Here is a 22,687-nt window from a genome sequence, read left to right on the forward strand (position 1 = left end):
TCAATTATTCTTTATACGAAGACATTCTTTGTACGATGAGCTTTGTTCTGGATTTAATAGAGCATGTATAAGATTATTTTTACAAAGATTGTTCCAAATATGTGAGTTTTCTATATCTCATATTCTGTTAGTTATTATTAAAATATGTAATGTGTAACAATTTGTATAATGATATTAAGAAACGTTAACTTAGTAAATACAGCAATGGAAGAGATCAAATAAATAAATACACCAGACATGCAGTTTGGGAACAAATGTGGAATGATCAACAGTTTACAATAAAAGTGTCAGGAGATACTAAAAGAAAATCCCACACACGTTTACTGGTTATTCAGTAGTTGCTATGAACCATCCAACCACTATAAACCTGAGGATTCTGAAATTACCAACTATTCCGAAAAAAATGTATAGCTTCAGGTATCAGAGAATGTTCGTGACGCGTGTTCAGCAGCAAAGATGAACTTGGAAGCGTGAGATATATCGCGACCGTTCTCGCCGTGACCGGAGTAAACGTTGCACAATTGAAAGCTGAGATGCATCGAAACAACTAGTTGGGGTTAAAGATTGCCAACCGAATGGATTTGAAATCTTGTTGCAGGTAGCGTAGGGTTGTTAGCGTGCAGGGCCGCAGATGTTCATTGGAAAATTTAGAGGTTCAGAAATATTGGGGTTGGGAATGGGAGATGTGAAAACTTGGGAATTTTTGGATTTTGGGAGTTGGAAAGGGACTTGGAATTTGGGGATTTGGAAATTTGGGATTTTTGGAGTTTACAGATTTGCAAATTTGGGACTTGGAATTTGGAAATTTTAGAATTTAGATACTTTGGAGATTTGGATCTTCGAATCTGGCATTTGGAAATTTTTTAATTCACATATTTGGAAATGTGGAACTTGGAAGTTTCATGTTTACCAATTTATAAATTATAAATTATTATTAAAGTAAAAAATGTAGGATCTCAAAAACGGTGTACTTAAATAAGTCTATAAATAAAAGAATTTCCAAACTTGAGAATTGAAAGGTTCATAGGTAGAAAGCACATCCTGAAAATTTGACCGCTTACGTACCTGCATCCGTACTAAATTCGGCCCTGGTGAAAAGGAGCATCTCGAGCAGCGATGCATCCGTGGGTTCGCTCGTTCGTCTATCCGCAGCAAGGTGGTCTGTGGTTTATCCCTCATTACGTGCGATTCGTTTGCGGTACGGACACTCGCATCGCGCGATTTTCTCTTGTTCGTTTCGTTCGATTCAGCGGCCAGGTTTGCCGCATACCATCCTCTTCCGCGGACCGCTGCCGCAGTTATTTATCGATTTGCAACTCGCCTCGAAGCACGTGATAACAAGGACCCTGGCGAGAGGAAGTCGTATCCTCGAGCTGTTCGTCCGATGGATCACCGATCAAACGCGTGTGCGTGCGTTCGTGTACTAAAGGGTGTCTGATCTTGATGGGCAAAACGTCTTCGTCGTTTTCGATGCTGCAAAAATCATGCAAAAAGGTAGCCAGTCAATCGTGAACCTTGTGGTACGGTTTTCCGGTGATCCTGCTCCTTATTGCGAGTCGAGAGAGGAATCAAAGTATATATGATCACAAAGGTATCCTTAAGGGCTATGGCTCTTTGTACGGTACAAAATAATGACTTTGAAGGAACACCTTACTATCACGTAAAATCATGTGCCATCGAGTATACATAATAAATATATTCAAAAATAAATTAATGAATGTATGTAACATATGTCTATGATATATGCATACATATAATATATGGTATAAAATATATAGTATTCATGCAACTACCTTTTACTTACATTTTGTGTAACAGTTACTTGCTCTTCGTTAAAAATCTAAGATACAGGTGTTTTCACGTATCTTCGTCCATAATTTAGAATACAAAGATGTAGAAAAGGAAGATGTTGCAAGTTGACAGATGTTCGAGTCGAGAAACTTAGCCATCAGTGCCCGCGAGCGCGTTCTACATGCAACATTCTGATCGCGCTCGTCAATTTCTGATCAAAGACACCCCCGGTGCATCAGTTTTCGCAAGGTAGCATAAAAGCGTCTACCACGGGGGATGTTAAGCGAAATTTATTCGCGATTGAGCGAGCAGTATTCGCGATAGGGTCTTCCGTAACCGATCCTAAGACGGAATCCACCCTTTGAGATTTCTCGAGCGTTCTCGGCTAGAGAAGCGGTCTGGTTTGCTCGGCTGAATAATTACCACTCGAAAACGAAATAACCAGAAACGTATATTTAGATCGCTAACAGATTACTCGTGTCAGCATCGTGTGGGACCGTGAGAGGGGTGCGATTAAGTATTCCGTGGATGTCGGCTGCATTAACCGTGCAATTTATGGGATGGGCGCGGGTCTTATTAGCGGTATTGAACGCTCTAAACGCAATTGGACATGGACATGAAAGAGTTTCCAGGCCGTATATTTTAGGGGGATGCGGCCAACCCGATAAAATGCATTTAAAAAAACGGATTCTCGATACTCTATTGCTGCCAATTCCAATCTCGTCGACCGTTTTTCTTCCGACAACGTCTCCCGCGAGGCAAATTAAATTAACGTCGAACGGGGAATAACGTCTTCGCCGGGAATAATTGCTGCCTTAATTGCGGCGATTCGTTTCGGTCACTTCCTGCTCGTTCGGGGCCGCTCGATAGAAAGCCGTCATCGAAACTCCCGCACGAAATCGGTCGGCAGCGCTGGATCGTCGGTCATCGGGCAAAAAACAACTTTCGAATAACGGTCTCGCGAAAATACCGATTTCGTCTCGCTCGATACGAGGTAACGAAACACGCGTGTTATTCGAGCGTAGCGCGCGGAAAGCCCGTTTACCGGGGATCCGAAACAATTAATCAACCATCAATTTTTCCTTCGAACGATGCTCCACGAAATTGCCACTTCAATCGCAATCGAGCTGTCGGGACTCACGTTTGCTCGTAATGAACAACGAGAGTTTATAGTTCCGAAGGTGTATCGATCCTATCGACCGGTTGAAAAACCAAGCCGCAAACGAGTTTGCGATTCACGCCGATTCGACGGCGCAACGATTCCAAGCTCGCTCTCTCTGCCAATCAGACGGATCAGCTGTTGTAATTATCAACGGTGAAGAACCATGTGATGAGAAAATTGCTCGATTCGTTCGTGTATCGAATCCTGATCTCTTTAGATGCCCGTTCAGTCGCGTGCCAATGCTTCCTGCAAGCTTTCACAACCTTAACAAATTGTATTTCAAAATCATGTATCTTAAAATTTTGTAATTTATCAAACTTTCCAATTTCCCAAATATTATACAATATCTCGAAAAATATATCTCAAGAATATATTATACAATAATAATTTCCGTAAAAATATGTAAATTGTATAACATGTAAGAGTATATCTATCCCAGCTACCACAATCTTCGACAAACATGGACTGCATGGCTCGTTCTCCGCTACCATAGATAGCGATTTTTCTCTCCATTTTAAGTCGCTTAAAGGGGCCATCTTTTCCGAAGACATCCTGTGCACGGACAGGGGAACCGCGATAGAACAGCGACTTTTGTCCATTGTTCGAAACGCCTCGAGGTAAAAGAACCTCAGCGAGTATTCTGATCCATCGCGAACGATAAATCGGCTTCCTTTCGCCGCTCGTCCTTGGCTCGCTGTCAACGCTGCTGCGTGCGACTCGGACCGCGTTTCCGCTCGGTGCAGGTGCGCGTAACACGCGCGAACGGCCATTGCAGCGTGCGGACAAAAGGCACGCAGCACCTTTCAGAACATCGTGCGGAATCGCGAATCCCTTGGCCAATCGCGAGTCTCCACGGTGGACGCCATTTCTTCGAAAAGCTCCTCAAGGTGCGCTGAAAGGACAACGTATACCTGCCAGGGCGTGGTTCCCTGCAATTATTTCATCCGGCAGGGGGACAGGTTCTGCGGGACAGGCACCTCGCGTTAATCTGTTTTAAATAACCGTGGACACCGAGCCTTCATGATGCAGCGTTTTGCAACGAGGGTCGCGTTAAGATGCTTTATAATCAAATTTATAGTAGCTCATATATTACAGTTTGTACACAAATTTGTACTATGTAAATTTTGATATATTATTCGCAATCTACTTATCACTGATCATAAAGCATATTTAGCTCAAGACTCATGATCAAATATTATATTTAGTACCTAACGACTGTATTTGCAGTCGTTAGTTACTAAAATAATAGTGTCAACATTTATTTTGAAGAGATTATCGTTGTCATGCATGTCTTCTGAGAACGATGCTGACTACCGTGGAAACTGTTCCACGTAGAACGTGCTACCTGAACACTGTTTGACGCACATGCGATAAGCACACCGATAAAATGGCAACATTGTTGGCTGCGCGAGAGAGTTCGAAAGAGTAATCTCAAGTTGGAAACAAGTACGGTGCATAGAAGTTGTCGAGCGATGGTACTTCGTCATTGATCATGCGGTTCAACTTTCCCATGATGGCATTCGCGGTGATTTGATGCGCGTCCTAGCCCGGAGTGCCCCATAAACGTTAGGATCAGAAAGTTGACGGGAAGAACACGATGCAATCGCACGACGCGGAAAAATGGAGGTTGATCGAGGGTATAGGAGTCGAGGGCGAGTGACGATCGAGTTTCCCGGTCGGTCGAGCATTGCCATGCGATATCGTCACGATAAATTCGAAGCAACGAAGCATCCGCTGCCACGAACCTGAGAAATATTCGTTGTAAGTTGGACAGTGAGCATTTTCATGCCATCATCGGCTCCGCTCCGGATACCCTCAGGATACCTGCTCGTTCCCGCTTTAAAGGGATAACGCGTTCAGAGACTTATCTCATAATATATTTACGGTTACGTTACGACGGTAATATATTTTCCTGTCCCTTCCTCTCTGTCCCTTGCCGTCTCTTCACTTCGATCTATTATATATTCTAACGCGATGTATTTTCGCCTGCCCCCCTTACGCCACTCATACATTTTTGACCTCGATCTATCGCGCTTATTCCGTCGCCATCCGAGTATCAATATTGGTTGCGTTCGATGCTAGACGCACGAAGCTGGCAGCCATTTTGGGGAACCTCAGCTAGAACGTCTCACGGTCTCGTACTATTTTCAGAAAAGAGTATTGTACAAAATAAGTTGTAAAATATAGGGGTTAAGGGAAGGTCGTTTTAATCTGTAAATATCTCTTGAGTTTTACAATATTGGTGATACAGCTGTTAATAAAAGAATATAGTATTCAGTATAAATGAACTAACTGAAGGAGTTAGGTCTCATGGGAAGCTTAAAATGTTCCTATTAGGTCTGCCGAAACTTTCTGCCAGATTTTAATTCAAAGAAAATAATACATTTTTAACGAATAATATATTTTCCATCGTAACTAACGACCTTTAGCGTAATATTAATTTACAGATTTCATTTGTGGAAAAACCTCTAAAAACGAAAAGCTGGAGCAACTACATAAAATAAAGTATTAAACTCGATCCAATCAGAAACTCGAACACTACTAACCTGCAAAAACACGCTAAAATCGAAATTGTCCAATTAAGGTCTTTCCCTTGTTAGCGGAAAATAGGTGAAGTTTGACAGTAGCGAGCTGACGACGCTCGTTCGCTGATCCTTCGCCGACGTCGACCTTTCTTTTTCATCTGGCAACGTCCTTCCTTTCTTTCTTTTATCCCTGTCCTCTCTATCCGTCTATCCTCCTCGAGCTGATCCTACGCGGTTAAGAGTTGGATTACTCTTATGGTGCTCCGCGGGCTAAATCGCCTATTATGCATACGCTGGCACTTCTGCGAAGCAAGCAAAGTCGAGTCGAGGTTAGAGCCTGCCGGGGTCGAGTTCCCGTGCCTTCGGAGCTTCTCGTTCTCACCGGCAGCCCGGAATCCTCCGCCTATTACTCCCTCATTTGCCCCGGGTCCATAGAAATGTAATTAAATCCCCTGAGCGGACGCGAAACGACGCGACGCGACGCCGCGCGCAGATATCACGGCTTGTGGGAAAGTCGCGACGCTTCCGGGGAGGTGTGGGCGGAGCGGGTAGAACACTTTTGACAGGCAAACGTTAATTAGCGCCACCCAGGATCGACGACCTCATCATTTTTTTAAACTTAATTGGGCAAGCACCGCAATTAGAAGAGTTGGAAAAGGATGAGCCAGGGAAAAGAAACGCAACCACCGGACGATCCTCCGTCCCCGCCGGGACAAAGGACGTTTCCGCGAAGAAACGTCGTATTTCTACTTCCGCTTTTTCCGTCTCTTTCTTTTTCCAGGTTTTCTGCGACGCGGCGGTACCGCATCCTCGCGGTTGACGCACGCGGCTCCCGGACAGAGGAAAATTAATTTCACGTTTGCGAGACGACTGCAAACTTGGCGTTAGAATTAATGCAAGATGTGGAGCCAGCGGCGTGTGTGTGGCCAGCAGAAAAACACTGGCCACGCGAGCCCGAGAAAATAAAAACATCACGCCGCTGGCGTGTACGGCTTGTGACGTTTGCGTACGTTTTCCCATTTAAAATTAATTGCTTTCCTCGTGTCCCGGTTTGTTGTCGCTGTTTCTCTCCCCACCCGTAAAGATCTAGTAATTCGAGCAAGTGCTATCAAGACGTTTTCACGTCTTGATCTTTCGCTCGCTGGAACCAACTGCCATCTTTACTTTCTCAAGATTTTCAATTTTTGTCATTTCAACTATTTGATATTTTTCTTCATTTGCTATGAGATTACTCATATTAGAAGTTTAGAGACTTCCAGATTACTAACTCGCAAATTCTCAAACCTTAAAATTTTCAACAACCAAAATCTCAGTACTTGTAAATCTTCAAATTCTCAAATCTCTTGCAATCGTAAATTTTTAGATCATAAAATTAGGTCAGTCTAAAGGAAAAGACTATCCAGTAGTTAGGAGCGTGTAGCAGTCAGCACGAAGGCACGCGGTCATGTCTGATCCATAAGACCGTTGCATCGATGCAATCGTGTTATTCTACTTCTTCCAACTTTGAAAGTCGCTTCACCAACTCTCTCTTATCTCTCTCTTTCTCTCCGACAGCGTGTATCTCCTTATCCGAGCCCGTGAAAATTCTGTCCGCCTCTTTCCCCGGGTTATCTCAAACTTTTCAGCTTTATTTTTTCCTCGCGTCGCATCGTGCTTCTTCTCGTTTCAGAGGCTGTGCGCGGCATCGCGATTCTTTTAGTCCTTCAGCTGGTTTCTCGCGACCGAGCCAACTTTACACCCGGCACATTATGAATACCACGATTTTCGCGTAGAAGTTATACGGTTCGGTCATTTTTAAAATGGAAAACTACGGGAAAAGTGGGTCGTGAGCTTAGCGCAACGCTCCTGCTGCTGCCAGACTAACCCGCTCCTGGAATCCTCTTATCGGCTTTCCTGCTACCGAGTACCTCTTCGACTGGAACAAAATGTCTAATGTATTTCGCTGTTTCCATTGTTTTCGAATATCATGTTATTAATCGACGATGGTGCGATTTGTTGATCCTAACTTATTATGTCGGTTAATTCCAGTTCCGATAGTCGACGTGTAATTCATCTGAATTAGATCGAACTACTTTTTCTCAATTGATTACTCTGTGCAATTTTTTAAAACCACTGAATTTTGAACACATTGTTCAAACACTGAATATTCGGTGATATACACTGATTAAAAGATAAAATATTAACTGTTTGTAGTTTTAACAGTAGAACAGCATTACCTTTACCAGACAGCACACCACCATTTTTTATTTCAACAAAGAGACGGTCATTTCGACAAAAGCACTGTGACATTTTATAATGTAAATGATAAAACCTGAAATTATCGGTTAATAGTTGTGGTGTAGCATTGAATCATATATGAATACACATGTGAACGTCTGATCACATCAGTTTTCTTAGCAACGTATTTAAAAGTTGATTCATGCGATTTGATATAATCCTCGTAAATATGCATACCTGTTCTTGTAATCAACTGAATGTTTAACGTATGTAAAAAGTGATAAAGCGATTCAATTTAATTTCAATCTTCTTTTATTGCCCACTTGATTCACATTGTAAGACCGGTAACACTCTTTCTTCATCCACGTTGATAAATTATGGATTAAGCATATAAAGTTTCGGTAAAAATATAGTCGGTAACAATGCACGAACGTATACGAGAACAGTAACGCGTTGCGGTTCGCTTGATCCCATTCTTCACTTTGCAACACGATATCGTTGGCGTTGCTTTAAAATCGTTCTCGCGTGTTTTTCGACACGGTCACGTACCCCGACGATTAGCAACGACTGAATGAATAAACGCGGTGTTAAGTCGTCCTTAACAGCCGACTCTAAGCAAATAACTCTTACTTTTTAATGAATCCTGATATACAAGTTCACCGTTAACGCTGACTGGACGCGCTATCGTGATATTTCTGCGAGCTAAAAAGTATGCAATCTCGATCGCACGATGAAAAGTGCTGCGAACGCGTGCAGATCTTGGGTTGGCGATAAAAAGAAATGTTCAACGTGTAAGTGTTTGTGTCGTTACGTGACTCGAACACTTTGATACCACTTAAGCTGCGAGATTCGTCTTTGTTGGGCCATTATTTTTTTTAAGCCGATATGCTGATCCGAGAATTTAGTGTACAGTCAAGAACAAATACCTTGGATGCGAGAGGGGTTCATTAATTTTTAGAGATTTAAGATGACAAATTTTTAGAATGCTAAATATAATTTGTACATCTTCAAAATTAAGAATCCTTAAACCTCTAAATTTCTAAATACCAGAATTCCTAAATTTCTAAGTGCTCAAATTTCTAAATTCCCAAAACACCAAACCTTGAATTTCTTAGATCCCAAATTCCTCAAATTCCGAGATTTCCTCCGTAGGTCTAAAGACGCAAGGTGTTCGAGCAACGATGGTTCAATCGTTCCGGCATAGCTGTAGCACTCTGTATAATGGATTTCATAGACGCTCCGATCAGTCGAGTACAAATGGATTCGATCAGCTCGATGTATCGTCGACAAACTATACATACACTGGCCCCATTAATGCACTCTCCTCGTGCTCGTTGTGTTAGCTTCCATCGCGTTAGCACGCCTTTAAACGTTGAAACGTTTAAACCTCAGACACGACCCTATGATAGAGGAGGCAATTTAGAACGCGTCCCAGACTCTTCACGCGACATCGGACGATTTTACGAGCGCTAATTGGCGCATCTATGCCCTATTCTGTCAGCAGGTAGATGATTTCTTCTTCTTGTTGTTTTCTTTCCGTGAGAACTAGTTAACCGGTGTCAGCTTGATGGATGAATGGGACCAGCTGTCTTTTAACCGACGACAGCGTATCTATTCGTTCATCCAGAAACCGAGAGAAGTTTCACTCTCGAAAACTAACTGCCTCTCGTTTTTAACTACTTCCCGATAACGTTGGAATTCGTTGGCGATTAAAAGCTTTATAATATCCTGTGTCATGCTTATCTTCGGTGTCATCCGCAGAAATTGCATTTCAGTTTGGTCTTTAGCCACATCAGATTTTTCGAACGGTCCACCCTGTCTGTACTGATACAGTTTCCTTTTTACCCTTACCTTCGTTCAGTGCGAAATATGATTGAAAAAGTCACTACCTTTCTCTTTCATTTATTTCTTTACAAAGATAGACATAGAATGAGGGACATGAGTTGTTCGCTTCAAACAGCTTCCGAGATTTATTCAGTGATATGATTCTATTTAGAGGGATTAAAAATACCTTGGACATTATTCTTGAAATCTTGTGAAGATTTCTTTTACCCACTTCATTTACTCTTTTTACTCATGATGTTAATTAAGGGTTAGTATATGACAATGTCTATTTTATTATATTAATTTCATTATAAACTTTGATGGAGATGTATTGACTCCGTAAGGATAGCTAGATACCCTTGAGTCATCATATCGATATTCAATATTTTTTTAACTCGTATGTTTATATCCAGCATGCATCACTGTCGATGCAGTCAGAAGAGTATTAATCGATTTTTTAATAAACATCAAGATCGATTAATGGACATACGAAATAACGAGGATCTGTTTTACCGATTGACTGGTACATGAAGAATTGATGTTTCGACGTGAGGATTAAATCGTGCGGAAATCATAGAGTACGGATCAGCGAGACCGATGGAATTTTATTCGATCCTCCAGGGCTGTTTCAGTCACCGTCGGTTCGCGAGCGCTGGAATTCATGCGAAACTGCCGGGAGCCAGCCCTTGTACTTCGCATCCAGCTCAGAGTGGACTCGAAGCTTTGCTTCTGACAGGCTCCGTGTGCTTTCCGCTTTATTTATCCTGGCGGAGCGCAACGGGGAGTTGATATTTTGTACATGACCACTCGTGGAGCGGAAATTTCTAGCCAACACACACCAGCCAGGATTCTAGTAACGTCCGAGGCGTGCACCAATGGGCACACGGTGAAACAGCGGGTCTGGAAAAGGGTTGGTACCCGGGGTAAAATTTCGTTTCGTGTCCCAACAAAACGAGCACACACACACCCCTTTCTCAAACAATCCTCGCCGGGGCCTGTGTGTCGTCCGATTCGTAGACGAGCGAGTTCTCGCGCAATTTCGATTTCGCCGCTTCCAGCGTGGGCCACTTGACGATTTATTTAACTTTAAGAGGAGTTGAACGGCAAAGTGGTGGGCCTGGGTTGCCCGCCAGCTCGAGTGCGCGAGTCTGAATGGTGGCGGGAGAGAATGGCACGATTTTGCGGGGCGTGAAAGGGTAGAATAGGTGGATGCACGAGCCGTGCGTCGATGGAAAAGCTGACAGGCCCCTCTGACGTTACGGGGGCGTCAATGTATTGGGGATACGTTCCAGGTTGATGCCACTGGCGCTGGACGCAATTTGAGAGCAATCGACTGAACGACACGCCGCAAATCAAACCCGTCCGTGGTAGTCGTGTGTTAGCCTCGTCTCTACCGACTGCATCCCCCTCGAATCGTTTCGCTCCTCCCTTTCTGCCACCCCCGTCGTCTACCGTTACCTCCATCCACCGATCCTGACGTCGTACAATGCTTCGTATCCGACGATTTACTAACATTCCGTCAAAAAATCAACTTTCTTTCTACCTACTGAGAACCCATTATTAGACACACGATCGTTTAAAAATTATCATTATTACAAACTTTTAAATTTTGAAATTTTCTAATTTTCACATTTTTAATTCTTCAAATTTTCTCAATTTTTAAATTTATAACTATTCACATTCTTAAACATTCAGACACTTAGACTTCCATATGACTCGATCGCCGAATGTCTAACTTCTTAAATTCCAACATCTCCATATTCTTTAGACCATTAAATCTAAAAATTTCTTTATCGACAAACTTCTAAAGTTTCAAATTCTTGTTAGACTTTCAAATCTAGAAATTTCCAAATTCTTACATGACCAAAGTCCTTAAAAATAAACGACTGTCTTTCCTAACATCTTTAAGGAAGCTTTGTCATCTAAAAAATCTGTATTCGTAACACAGGTGCCTATGTTGATACAGTAGAATTAGACTTGGATAGAAATATCGAGCAAATATTTGATCGAAAGCTCGTGATCTTTCATCCCCTTCCGTTGCACCTTTCAGGGATCTGTGTCGTCCTCTCAATTCGAATTGACGCATCTCCGTTTGGTCGAACGATTCGAGTTTACCGCGCGACAGCTGCTCCTGTCGATGCATCACTTCGCATCCGGCGCGTATTACACCACTGTTACTGTTAATTGAATCGATCGTTTTCAGATTGGCGGTTGCTCTACTAGCACCGTAAAATCGACGAAATCACGTCGCGCATGCTGCATGCATAAGCGAGAATTCCCGAGGGTGTGAGGATCGGCCAGGGGATGCTGCGAGGCATAGTCAAGCGGGCCACAAATTCGGTGTATTGGATGCAACGATTCGAGGAACAGGATAACAATTCAACTCGCGTCTATTCCGCTTCGATTTGCGTTATTTCACCGTCTGAGAAATCCTTACCGTCAATTCCATTATTTCTTCCTCCACTTCAATTTTGCAAACCATATGACAGCTTAAAACGTTCTGTTTCAGATGTTCTATTTACTAACTTACATTAAAATTGTTTGAGACAAAATCGAACCCTGTAAAGCAGATTATAAAAAAATGCAACTGAATGTACAAATTGTATAGTGATATTTTTATGCTACCTTAAAACACTCAATTTTTTGTTTAAATGTTTGAGTTTAAATTATTGAGTGAAGGATTAATAATGGAAGTAACGAGAGGGGAAGTTATTGTGTACAGCATTGATACATATTAATATTTAAAATCGATAAAATGTATAAATATTTAATCGTATTTTGAATTCTCCATTAATTTACTGTGTTTTCAAATTGCAATATGCATCACAATTTTTAATTACTAACTATCGGCTCAAGCAATACTGAATGAAATTTCATGAATGAATTTTAATATTTGATCAGTTTTCGAAATAATCGAACGTTTTAATTTGTAAGTTGATGATTTAATTTCGGCGTTTCTTCTTTGCCATGTCTTATTCGTATGAACGAGCGTTCCACGAACGCTAATTAACAGTGGGATACGTTTTTCAATATTGTTCGCAGCGACAACGCAAACTTCACGGTTGAAATATCTTGAATTGTTACAGAAGCAATTATTAAGAGTTGGACGCGCACGAAACAAGCTTCTCTGACGAGCGTTTGAAACTGTGCACAGTTTCCATGGTGCAGTTTGATTGCGGGTCGAACTTCGACTATTTGTACGACCTTATTTGAGGTTTCCGGTCCTAGGAATCCAAGTTTCTTGATGTTGCGTCGTGTTGGAGATGATTATGTTCCGGCAAAGCGTGCGCAATTCTCGCGAATTACTTCTGAACTCGATAAAATCTTCCACGGAAAAATTGACGATCGTTTTCCTATTAATTTGACGAAAATTGCTTCGACGAGGAAAAAAACTCTTATCGATTTGGCGATTGGTAATTCATGAACACCGCAGATTGAGTTCCACATTCGTTTAATTATTACTACACGTGTTATACGATACTGCCCACCAAACATTTTCTGTCAAACGCAGTTAAAAAATCCGGAAAAAAGGTTCCGAAATCTAAAAAATCCACGTTGAAATTCGCTCGACCGTAATCCACCGCTTAAAAATGGTACGATTGAAGTTTAACTTTAATTCCCTATCGATTCGTGTTATGTAACCAATACGATCGGTTCAATACCGAACAGAAAAAACCCGCGACCCGTGAATTTGATCCATTTAATTTTATCCAATCCATAGTTATCCTGTTACAAAATCGTTAGCGTCAAAAATTGATACAAATTATTTTCATACTGAAACTGTTATTTATACTTGTCTCAATATTAAATGGCGCAAACGATACGTGTACGAAATATTATTAATAGCGGAGCAGAATTTTAATCGAATATTTATTAATAATCGTACAAGTTACAATTATGTTATTCTCATTTCTGTAGCCGTAATTCGTAATCCGGCTTATATCTGCTTCAATTTCGTTGCGGAGCAATCGTGACATACATTCGTTCGGATAAATATTAGCACATATTTTCGAATTAGTTGGATTTTTATGACGTCTGTCCTCGATTCCCAGATTACCAAACTTTCGTGACTCAATATTTTGGTTATAAATTACTAACCGTTCCTTTTATGTATTTCTGAACTTCCAAATTCTACAAATTTCTAAAATAGTCCGAAATTCTTCAAATTTCCTAAGCTTTGCAAAATCTGAAATCTGATCCAAACTTTCCAGTTTCTTAATCTCCCAAAGTTGTAAATCTTCAAATTTCCTACTTCTCGAATTCCTAAATTCCGAATCCCCAAATTTCCTAACAATTTAATACCGAAATTCTCAAACGCTCAAAGCTTTCAAACTAGTAAAATCAATTTCCTCATAAATTAATCCTAATATACCCTAAAATAGTCAGAATTGCGAAACCGAAATAGCTGTGAGTATAACGGTATAATTGCTATGTCTGCAATAATAAACAAGCACGTTGCATAATAGTTAAAATGTTGCAATAGTGTCGGTTTCAATTTAACCAAACTAGCCAAAAAGCTCTCCACTAATTCCGTCGGTTAAACCGTACCTAAGTCAAAGTCATCGATCCCGATTACTAAGCGGCATATTACGGGTTCGACAATCGCCTCTGTGCCTCTGTTACTCGAACAGTTACTCATTATACCATTGTTGTCGTTAATTAAAACGTTCTGTCCCGTAGTTGCGGTCGTTTCGCGGTGTTCGAAATCGCGTGAAGTACGTAACGGTCGGGATCACACGTTTTCCACCTACCGGGAAAACATGGTGGCACAGAATACTGTCAGGGCCGACTTATGTTTCAATTAATCCTACCTTCTAATTACAATTAAATCGGTTACAATAATTTCCTTGCAAAGACACTTGGTTTAGTTTGAAATACTTTTAGTAATAATAATTTTACAACTACTTTTTAAATTTAGTTGCATGAAATTTAAGAGTTATAATTGAATGTATTCATAATGTATTCATAAAATTTTCATAATTCTAAGTTTTAATATTTTTTAAACATTCCTCGCAACATATTTTATATTTATACCTAGAAATGAGCTTCAATAATTAAAACTCTAATGAAACATTCTTCTACATTTTTCCTGGCGCACATTTTATTACTTCACACAAGAAAAGTATCATATTTTTTACATTTTATAGACAGAAATGTTTTATTTCAATAATTAGAACTCTAATGAGATATTTTCTTTTCCTGCATTTTCTGTATTTTTCAGCATTTTCTATATTATTACAATGTAACATATGTTTCGTAAATACACACAAGTAAAACGAACACATCTCATTTTGTTTCTCGACTAGAAATTAGAGCACAGGTTCTGTACGGAATCTCAGCCTAATTGAAAATTCGGGGTGTTCAACCGGGGTGCAGGGCTGTCGCTGGGAGTTTGGGCGCCCCGTGTAAATACACGCGGTACACCGTCGATAAAGCCAGCCCTGTCCCCGTGTTCCACTGATCGATGATCTCTGTAAAGCGCTTAATTCTCTGCTTTCCCGACCGCGCGAAACGAATAGTTGAACGGTCAGGATGTACCACTCGTCCGACACTTCGGGACGTTGGCATTGTTCCGTGGATTTGCATCGGCCTCGTTCGAGCGTCACGCGATCGTTACTGTTAATCGATTCGATTGCTTTCGAATTGACAGTTCTCTTGACAGTGTCCAGCTGATTTACCGGCGGATGTTTGCACACGGGCGCGGACAAAAGAGATTTCGACGATCCGGCCATCTGTTTTTCCACCCTTTCCCCTATCGACCGTTTCTCCCCCGCGACCACGTCACCCTCATTGAATTTTTAATCGGCGACGCTCTCGAATCAATTCGATTTCCTTCGCGCGGTCCGTCCTCGTGTTTTTTCGCCCATCATGGACCGCGGTTGCGAATCTTCTTTCTTTCTTTTTTTTCGGCCACCCCGTTTTCCATACCGACGTTCCTCTTCCTTGCTCGTTTTTGCTTGTCGGTGCTCGCGATGCGCAGTTCTGCACCGAGCGTACGCGAACCGCTTAATCCGCAGCCTCGAATCGACTTTTTCTTTCACCCTCGAAATTCGCCTCCGCCCTTGATTGCCGCCAGTGCAGTACTTTCACGCTCGCTTCGGAAAATACTACGTTTGTTTGCTTCGTGTCTGATAAAAAATACACCGTACGGCTGTTTTTTAACTAGCGGGTCCTGAAGATTTATGAATCACCATGCACCATTTTGATATTCACAAATTTTTACATTTATAAATGTCCAGAATTAAAATTGTTAATAACTTTGTCACAGCTAAAGATACTGAAATTCCTAAATTTTCAAATGAGTAAATTTATAAATGTACAATTTGCAAGTAAATGGTGCACAGACTATCATATACGAAAGGCGTCAGAAAAATGTTATTTCCACACAGTGGATTTTCCAACCAAAATTAAGGAACTAAAACGCATCGTAGAATTACAGCGAAGTTGACTGTTTAAACGACTCGTCCGGCAGCGCACTATTTGCTGACCACTGCGGACTTCTTTTTTCGTCCGATCGCCCGTGAAATTCTTTCTACGTTCGCCGTACCTATTCACCCGAGACGTTAATTACTCCGTAAAATTTTTTTCCCGCCAAAAAAATGCACGGATATTCTTTACGGTAGCAAAGTGAAATTGATGGCGGTCGTGTCGATGCGAGGTCGCAAAAGAACCGGAAACTAGAACGTATATCGGTGATACAGTGGCGATCCGCGATAAGGCGATCGGGAATTAAGGTCAACATCAATCATCGTCCGCGAATCGAGTTTGCGATTAATCTTTCTGTTTAACACTGAGCCTACCTGGACCGATTCGTTGGACAGTCGACCAGATAAATCGATTGAAACGTATCTACTGTTAGATAGAATCGCTTTAACCGATGGCAGCCTGAAATTTTATGCAATTTTTCGAACGAGATATTGCTTCCATTTTCTGATCTGTGGTATCTAATCAGTGTTTTGATAAGCTTTTATTATGTGATGGTCAGTTTTACTCTGTCGAAGTTAAATGACAGGGTTTATATTTTTTTCAATCAAAAATGTATAACAATATAGAGACTATGTATACACATATAGTACAGACATACATATGAATATAGACATGTACACAATAGTATAAACACTAAGCATGTACATATATGGATACACGATATTATTGAAGTTGTACATGCGTACAGAATTAACTCATATTCTTCAGAAAACTTATCATTCTTGAATAGAGTCAAATAAGAATATGAAAGAATACTATTACATCATAAAAACTAATATAAAGTACATAACCTATATTAACTACGTATATGAAGCATGATGGTGTCTTTGACTGCTCTCCTGTTTGAACTACTTCAAAATTGCGGAATGAACATGAAATATGCAAGAACAAAAATGAGTATAACTTGTCGCGAAGAATAAGTGGAAATAGCAAGAGAAGAAAGGGTCGCCCTTTTGCAGGACAAAATGGGTGACACGTTGGGAATTATCGAACGGATACGAGTGAAACGTTTACGCTTTAAAGTAGCCAGTGACTCGTCGATATTGCTGCAACGTGGCTAATGGCCAGCTACCGCTGTTAAAATATTGAAGGAAAATATTGCTCGGTCTTGCTACTACCGCGTAATACCACTAAATAGAAGCCTAACGATCCGCCGCTGGCATGAAAACGAGAATTACGCGAGACTGTGTTCGATGCTGATGGGACGTCCGTCCGCGTCCGCCATAAGTTGCCGTTAGAAAATAAAATTAACGAGTATTAGCGAAAAACGTTACGTCCTTCCCCTTCGTAACAACTCGCCGTGCTTATAACTTCTCTTCGGATGCTTATAACTTCTCGAGTACTTGCAATAAGTTCATAACGGCAGCTCCGACATTCCGTTGCCCGCAAATTTACAGACGGAATTTGTAATTTGTACATTTTTGTTGTTTGTTCTTTGTCCTCGAATGAGACAACTAACGTGTTTCTTGCTTGATTGCAGATGTACTGAGGTAGATCGAAGATGAAGTCGATAATCGTATCGTATTTCCTCCTGTTGGTCAGCGGTATCCTCTGTGTCGAATGGAAACACAGTGCCGTTTTGGACGATAATTTCCTAGTTCTTTGGACACCTGGCGAGAGGGAGATCACATTCGAGGTTCAGGTGAGGACCTTAGGCTTCGTGGGCCTCGGTTTCACCAGAAATGACGGCCAGATCGGGGCTGATATGGTCATCGGATGGGTCGACAACAATGGACAGCTGCATCTTCATGTAAGTGTCTTTAAGTGTAACACTCTCTACTTTCTTGTCATTGATATATTCTTTGAGATTGTCGAAAATTGGTCGAAGTTTTTGGAACAGTGTTTGGAGCGTTGGAACAGTGTTGGGAAGAGATACTCTGCTGATCTGGGTTTTTGGAGGAAATTGTGGAATATGGTTTAGATATTTGAATTGGGACTTGAATATGGAAATTTGGAATTACGGTATTTAGGAATTTAGAAATTTGGAAATTTCAATATTTGAAAATTTTAAAAGTTTGAAAATTTGATTACGTAAAGAGATCGTAAAATTTGAAAGTACTTAAATCAAATATTAACCGTTGATATACCCGTTTGAGATTCTAAACGCGACCCGATTCTACGAACCTGTTCACATCAAAATCCCGGAGCAACTTTTATACGTTTATTTCCAAGTACATTTCCGTCGATTTATTTCACTGGCGCAACGTGCTCCAGTTGTGTTCCGTCGGATTTCGAGTTTCGAGAGAAGAAAAAGTTATCCGCTCGATCGAGGTACGTCGAGTTCTCGTAGCGAGAAATATACCGTCCCGATGAAAACGGACATCATAACGTTGCTCGGTGACCGAAAATCGTTCGGCAAATAATCGTGGTTGCGAAATAAAACGGCAAAGTGTCGTACAAAATGACGAGCAGCGATAATGACAGGCCGCTGGGTTCGTTCGGTAAGATTGATAACTATCCGATGCACCGATCGAAACGAGAAACCCATTACTTATCGTCGAAAGGACTATCATTATGCGCGTTATACACGGACCGAAATGATCTCTCGTATCGTCCTGACCAACGCATTGGTAGCATAAGAGTAATTAGTCGAAATTATTCGACGTCAACGTACGAGAAATTAATGTAATTACGATAGAACGGACGATAAAAATAATCGTTTCACGAGACGATTATTTTCAATTCGTCGTACATTGCTTGCCTAAGGACAAATAATAATTATCCTTGTTTCTTTTTCGATGCAACTTCGTGAACAGATTAAGTTTCTTGAAGAACTTGTGGTGAGTGTATGTTTTGGGAAGAGCTTGAAGAGGGTGTTGAGAGACTAGGGAAATTTGGAGGATAAGGAGTCTAAGTGGAGGTTAAGAAGCTGCTTTAGAAGTTAGGAACTAGAAGGGTGAGGAATTAGGAAGGGATTAGGGAGAGCTTGGAAAGAGTATGAAGTCATTTTCAAACTTCCAATCTTCGCATCTCAGATTGTTTGATATTCCATACTTTCAAACATCTACTTTGCAAATTCTCAAATTTTCCTATCTCAGAACTTTCAAATTCCAAAAGCCCAAATTCTCAAATTTTCAAAGTTTGCAAGTCTCCAAGTGCCCAATTTGCCCAAATTTCAAGACTTCCACATTTTCAAGTTCCCATTTTCTTATCTTTCATCTTCCAAATCACCGAATTCCTAAACCTCCAACTTTCTAAATTTTCGAATCCCCAAATTTCTAGAGTCTCGAAATCTGTAAACTCACAAATCACAGAACACCCATATCCCCAAATATTTGACTTCCTAAATTGAAACATTGAAAATCTTAAGGATGAGCATTCTGTACTATATTCGCCCGCTTCTAACGCAAGATATTGCAAGAAAGAAAACACGCTTATGAAAACCGCAAACAGCGCGTCCACGTTCAATGACGTCCAGGCACGCGGTTTATTTTCGAGTACCGTTTAAATTTGAAACATCGTTATCCCGCCGCATCTGGTGACGCAAACCCTTCTGGAAAACCGGACTCAAGGGGATTATGCTCTATCCTCCCTTTCATCAGCGTTACACGGCTGTTGTCATTTTAGCCCGGTTCTTCGTGCTCCGCAGTTGAGAGAGACGGATGGATGTGTTTTTTTTCTTCTCTCATAACGTTTCTGCGACGCAAATGGGACGAGCAGCAACAGCAGCACGCCTCTTTCCTCCCTCATTTGCACACTCGCCGTTGAATATTTCTTTTACAACTGCTCGGCCAACGGCCGCGTTGTGCGTCGCCACTTCCATCATCAGCCGCGGGGGTTGGTTTGCTTGACGCGGAATTTCCTGGCGACGACAAATTCGCTCGACTTCGCGCTGCGTCACTGTCAACCCGTTTGTGCCGACAGATGTTCTTTTTTCCTTTTTCTGATTACCTCGAGCGCGAGGAACGACCCGCAATTTCACCTCTTCAGGCTGAAATACACGGATAAACTTTCGTCGTGCAGAGTGTACCATTGATAAGATAACATTCGATCCTTATCGACAATGTTATAGTGTCGCAAAATTTCTTGAATTCCTAAATTTTTTAACCTTCACTCTTCAAAGTCCTACATTTTCATATCCCTGCATCAGATCCTCAGATCCACGAATTCTTAGACCTCATCAAATTTGTATAATCTCAAATTGTAGTCAAATTGTCTCAGATGGTCGTAAACTGTAGTCTTCAAAGATCTTCATCTCTAGAATCTCGAGTTCTGAAAATTTCCAGACTGATTTTTATATGTGTATCAGACGAAAAATCATTAAGAATTAATGAATGGAGGTTGGTTCCCCAAAGAAGGCTGATTTTGCTCTCGACTGTATGTAGGTAGTCGGGCTGCAGATCGCGTCCGTCTCGCGTGTCCGCAATTTTTCCGGTAGAATCGTTGCCCGTTCCATAATGCATGCCATGGCGAGCAATGCTCTATGCGATGCAGCCGTCGCCGGACGTTCTCATACGAAGCGACGCCATCGGGCCTAGTGGCAGGGAACGGCGTGTGCGAACGGACGGAGCTGACTCGAAGAACAGAAAGAGAAGATGGTTTTTCGTTATGATCGTAATCTTTGAACCAGAACAACCGCGAATGTCCAGAGCCGAACGTTCGGGCCCGGATCGAGCTATCCGATGAATTTCTTGCCTTCGTGGACGCTATTTTCGCACACCCTCTTCTACCCCTAGCTTCCTACTCGATAGTCCAATTCTTTTATTCGCATGATTAAATTTTCCGTTCCTCTCTGTTGGTTCCTCTTTTTCCCATCATTGGATCGTCGAAGAGCAAACGGACCGTTTCGCTATGGCACATGTATGGTAATGACGAACGAACGGTTTCGCTATCGATATACTTTTACGAATGTTCGATTATAAGGAGGGAGATTTAGACGCGTGATCGAAAGTGTTCGTAGAGAAATTACTTGACACGGCCTCGTAAGTTTCGAGGGTGGAACGTGAGATAGAGAGTAACGTTCTGGAAGACGAATCGAAGTTGATTAAAGATGTACGCTTGATACATTTGCCATTTCAGACTGCCGGCTTTTGTGTGTTCAACCACTTCGATCCCGTCGTCTCTTCAGTCGGCTGAATTCAATTTTCCTGGTCTAATTCTTTTATTCGCTTCGTTTAACTTCCCTGTTCCGTTCGGCACGTCGTTTCAAGGCGGATCCGTGGCTCGATCTCTATTTGAGGTCTTTTCACCTGGGATGCTTTTCGAACTAGCTACTGCGACAGATCGCTATCATTTTTGACTGCGTCTCCATTTATTCTTCTTGAAAAAGAGCAGATCTTTGTTTAAAAATTTCATCTGCGAAATCGTATCGTGTGTGGGTCGTTTAACACGCTGAACACTGTACTGTCAGACGCACGTTAAATGTGGGGTGAATCGTTTTATTCGTATGTTAAATATTATACGAAACGTTGCGTTACCTTTTCACTTAAGATGAACATCTCAATTATTTTTACTGCTATTAGAGATAGAAAATAATGACCCGGTAGGGGCTTATATAATTCCAGAATTCAGGACACTATTAACATATGCAAAGAAAAGTTCAGACGGCCTTAAAGTATTAACGTCATAAAAATCGCCAATGAAATACCTCGTAGACAATTGCGTACTCGAACGAGAAAAATATGCATCGACCTGTACACTCCCTGGCGGCATTTTCATTCCATTCCAGGCTTTTTCAGCCACTTTAGCCGACTGCAGTGGCAAACCGCCGACAATGCAGAATAGGAATTTCATTCTGCGCGAAATGTCGCGCGCCGCGGTCTCTTGTTCGTCGTTTTTACCTCGCCGGAGCACCCGCGACTGTCCTGCATCCGGTCCCACACCGTGATTACATTCGACTCGGCATGCGTGCGACGAAGAGAGAAAGAGGGAAACACCTCGAGCAGATAGCGAAATTAACTGGTGCGAGGAGATCTCATTACCATTTCGCTGAAGGCTCGTTTCACGACGACACCGTGAGTAGCTGAAATAATCGCGAATTAACCGAGTTTTCGCGCGTTCCGCGAACGGTCGCGACACCGTTTTCCTTCGAATCGGAAGAACTTCGGATAAACCGACGAACGATTTATCACGCTACATTATTTACCGGTGTGCCACTCGCAGCGACGCTGCCAAGAGGTATTCTTTCCCGAGCTTCTCGTACCTGCTTCAGAAGTGTCGTTAAATATTAACCGTTGCACTCAGCATCGGCCCGCGGTGTCTCTTCTCTTACGCTCTCCTTCCTTGTTTGCCGTTTAACGCACTGCTCAAAATGCAATGCGAACGGACGTCGGGAGTGGATTACAAAAGTGGACTTCGCATTATGCTTCTGTAATAATTTGAATTATTCGCGGATAATTTTCGAAATTGATTAAATACAAGATCACGGTAATTTAAGAAATTTATATTTTAAAAACTTGACCAGCCAAAATGATAAAAGATTATTATTCATCACTTTAGATTAATAAATCTGCTCAACCAATTTCCTAACTAATTGGACGTGCTTTTCAATGAATTACCGAGTGAATGGCATCTCTAATTTATCACGGAAATTTTATAGAATTTACTCGATCGAAGGGCACAGTTTTTTAAATTGGAGTAAGGGTGAATGCGAGGAGAAGGGTGTTTTGGACGCTACCCAACGTTCGACTCGTCGTCCGAACACGCAGCCTGGCCTCCCGTTCTTACATGCAAAATCTATTCC

The 22,687-nt window shown here is 41.6% G+C and overlaps 1 protein-coding gene across 1 annotated transcript in view; it reads left to right on the top strand.

The window, feature by feature from the left end:
- olf413 (DBH like monooxygenase olf413) overlaps window positions 1–22,687 on the top strand; it is a 215,035-nt gene that overhangs the window by 90,169 nt on the left and 102,179 nt on the right. Inside the window, exon 2 of the mRNA XM_003701272.3 lies at window positions 17,486–17,755. Within this exon, the coding sequence (XP_003701320.2) occupies window positions 17,507–17,755 (249 nt within the window). The 5' untranslated portion in view covers window positions 17,486–17,506. The remainder of the gene's footprint in view (window positions 1–17,485; window positions 17,756–22,687) is intronic.

Source organism: Megachile rotundata, chromosome 1 (genome assembly GCF_050947335.1).
Source record: "Megachile rotundata isolate GNS110a chromosome 1, iyMegRotu1, whole genome shotgun sequence".
Lineage (NCBI taxonomy): Eukaryota > Metazoa > Arthropoda > Insecta > Hymenoptera > Megachilidae > Megachile > Megachile rotundata.